General features: G+C 50.6%; 1 protein-coding gene across 2 annotated transcripts in view; it reads right to left on the bottom strand.

Annotated features, from left to right (window-relative positions):
• Window positions 1–452: 452 nt before the first annotated feature.
• Window positions 453–3,320, bottom strand: part of EBF3 (EBF transcription factor 3) — a 116,056-nt gene continuing 113,188 nt past the window's right edge. For both annotated transcript variants that reach the window (XM_024751552.1, XM_024751553.1), the window contains one exon: window positions 453–1,343. In XM_024751552.1, the coding sequence (XP_024607320.1) occupies window positions 1,312–1,343 (32 nt within the window). In that variant the 3' untranslated portion in view covers window positions 453–1,311. The remainder of the gene's footprint in view (window positions 1,344–3,320) is intronic.

Genomic DNA, 3,320 nt, shown 5'->3' with positions numbered 1-3,320 from the left:
ATAAGGAATAAAACTCGTTTTTTTTTCTAAATATTTAAGTGGATCTGAAAAAAATTCAAGACAAGTGTATAAATATTTAGCTACAACTTTGGCAAAATCACAAAAGTCTACAATTTTATAACCACATACAAAACACATCAGGGAAGAAGGATCTAGAAGTCAAAAGGACAATTTCTGGTACAAGAAACATGGACCTCACAGTAGCCTAAGAATGCAATAGTATACAGTGCTAGCAAAAGTTGAAAAAAATGTCGCAGATCACACTTGCTTAACAGGAAGCTCTAGCAGTGGGAGAATATTTTAACCAACAGACAGTAGCATTTTTTTTTTCCTCTGTCAGTGTGCTTGTTGAAGGCAAGAGAATTCAATATCAAAGTTACAATTTCTAACTACAATAAGTTACAAAGTTCCGTTTCATTAAGATGAAGTTAGTTAAGTAACTATCTAGAAGTCAAAAGGACAATTTCTGGTACAAGAAACATGGACCTCACAGTAGCCTAAGAATGCAATAGTATACAGTGCTAGCAAAAGTTGAAAAAAATGTCGCAGATCACACTTGCTTAACAGGAAGCTCTAGCAGTGGGAGAATATTTTAACCAACAGACAGTAGCATTTTTTTTTTTCCTCTGTCAGTGTGCTTGTTGAAGGCAAGAGAATTCAATATCAAAGTTACAATTTCTAACTACAATAAGTTACAAAGTTCCGTTTCATTAAGATGAAGTTAGTTTAGCAAAGATAAACCCTCCCTCCCCCCCTGCCACCCCAATTCTCCTACTCATGTAGTCTTCCTTTCTTCCAGTTTGATGGCTCAGACCTCCTTGGCCCCCTTTTGTCACCACAAAAAAATATTTCACATTATAGAGATACACAACCATTGTGAATCTAAGTATGAGTGAGTACAGAAGAATGTTTGGAGGCGTTTTTCATCAGTGTTTCGTGATCATCGAATGGTGCATTCACAAAGTTTCTCCCAACACATAGCAAGTACTAGACACAGCCAAGACGGAGTCAGAAACTTTATACAAAATAGGCATCGCTTTGTTCTCCTTATTCTTCAGGACTGAGAAATGTGAAAATATGAGAAGAGTTCAGTCAATAAAATGGAATTGTTCGTGAAGAAGTACGTCGTTCGTGTGTGTGTCGATTGTTTGTTAATAGTTTAAATAAAATCTTTAAACAACGTCTCTTGTGGAATTTCAACCGCTGCTGATGTACTGAAGACACGGTCTCCATCAGCACCTCTTACGTACTAACGTGTCCCCTGAAGTCCGTCCTTGGATGCTGGGCGCGGCGGAAGGTAACAAGCGCCCCTCACATTGGCGGGACTACCAGCCCAGACATAGCTGCAAGAGAGAGGGGGCAGGTCAGGGGCGCCTCTCACCGGGGTGGGGGGCTGGGGGGGCCCTCCCTGGGCTTCGGTCGGCAGTGACAGTGGGTCTGCACGATCCTCCATTAACCAGCCGTGGGCTCGGTTAAGGCACCTACTTCAGGGGGTGTGGGGTGCTCGTGGGGGACAGGTCCCCGGGGTCCTCGCCTCAACGGCCTCACGTGGCAAAGGGAAAGGCTCTGGCCTTTCCGGGTGTGAAAGGGCCGCTGCCCACACACGTCAGTGGCTGGCTTACAGCAGACGGAGGCCCAGACCCCCCCCGGAGGCCACCTCCGTCGACAGATGCCGAACCAACCCGGTCACTTCTGTGACGCCAGCCAAGGCCAGCTCTCGGGCCGCTGGGACCCGGGCACAGCTCTCGCTCCCTAAGTCAGTCAAACTGGACACACCTCGGGTTCCCCTCTGCTCTCAGCCCCTGCCTCGGACCTTCCGCTGACCGTTCTGTATCGTAATGGTGAGTCGCGGACCTGCCAAGATCAAAGCCACTCACAGCCCACCTGGTTGCAATCTCAGGGCCAAGGGCCCTCAAGAGACACAAGTCACAGCTCCACCATAGGGAGCGCGTCCTTCCTCTTCTTGGAGGGAAAGAGAAACTTGGGCCAAGATGCCAAGTGCAGCAGGCGCTTCCCAGTGACCTCTGGGTACAGATGTCATCTAAAATCTGGTAACTTTAGTGTTGTTCAATTTTTGTCAGAGTGATCATTCTCATTAATTTATGTATAACATATTAATACATCTGTTCACGTAGTGATGGGAGCTTCAATTTCTCAGTTCGTTAATCTCAGCGCTATTAATTTATCTCCGACTCACCGTTACAACTTTATGGCTTGGAAGACCTGTGTGTGTACACACGGCTTACGTGGCGCCACCTCTCAATGGGCCCTGGCACCGAGCGGACGGCGGGCAGGGCCGTGGCACCCGGCCACCTGCCTCTTAAGCACCTGTGGTCTGGTGACCGCTGCTGGCTTGCAGGCCAGTCGGCGGCCCTTCGGGGCTGGGCGTCCCTCTCACGCTAACAGGTGTTGTGCAGACAATTATTTCAAATCACTGATACCTTTCCAGTTCCTTTTTTGAGCATTAGTTCATCAAAGTGAAATATGCCACCGACTTCACAAAAGGGCCAGTTTGTCTTCTCCACGGTAGCGTCCTCAGCACCCAGCAGAGAGCCTGGCACATAGTAGGCGCTCAGTAAATACTGGTTGAATGGATTCATTTTTTTAAAGGAGTAACTGGATTTGGTTTTCACCGGGAGGAGCATATACCAAAGGTGGTGTCTGAAAGAGGCCAGATGACGGCCACTTAATTAATTTCAGAGCCTGTGGGCCTCAGTCAGTCACCGAGAGCCACGTGCAAGCTCACGGGGCCTAGGGGCCCTCACGCAGCCCCGCCTGCCACTCGCACCACCGGCCACTGCCCAGAGGGCCCCAGCACTGGGCGGGCGCTGGGTGCCCGCTCTGCGCGGCCCCATCTGTGGGCACCTGTGCCAGGCGGGGCCTCCCGCTGCCCTTGGGCGGGACCTTCTCCCTCTCGCGTCTTTGAAGGAAATCTCCTGGAAAACCAACTCCCGTGCAGCACTGGTGCACGTGCCCTTCCGAGGAAAACACAGCCTCGTGCGCCCCGTGGTCCGTTAGACCAGGTTGAGAATAAAGGCTCAGGCTCGGGACAGTGAGAACGGGCCAGTTTCGAGGTGGGCGCTGCAGGCGGCACCGTGACCCACCACCCCAGGCCTGAGGCTGTCCCACTGCCTTGTGAGTCAGGGGAGCGACAGGCTTGCACCTGCCCACACTCTCGGCTGAACGGGACGCAACCTGGGCCCCGCTGCCTTCACCACGGCCCATTTTCCTTCCCTTGCGGGTTCCACTCCCTGCAGGTATGGGCCGCTTTACCGTGAGGACACTTAAGTCATGTTGGAAGGATGAGGAAACGGGTTTCA

Source organism: Neophocaena asiaeorientalis, unplaced genomic scaffold (genome assembly GCF_003031525.2).
Source record: "Neophocaena asiaeorientalis asiaeorientalis breed wild unplaced genomic scaffold, Neophocaena_asiaeorientalis_V1.1 scaffold108, whole genome shotgun sequence".
NCBI lineage: Eukaryota > Metazoa > Chordata > Mammalia > Artiodactyla > Phocoenidae > Neophocaena > Neophocaena asiaeorientalis.
The sequence above is the reverse complement of the archived record's forward strand: the minus strand, read 5'-3'. Positions and strand labels throughout refer to the sequence as shown.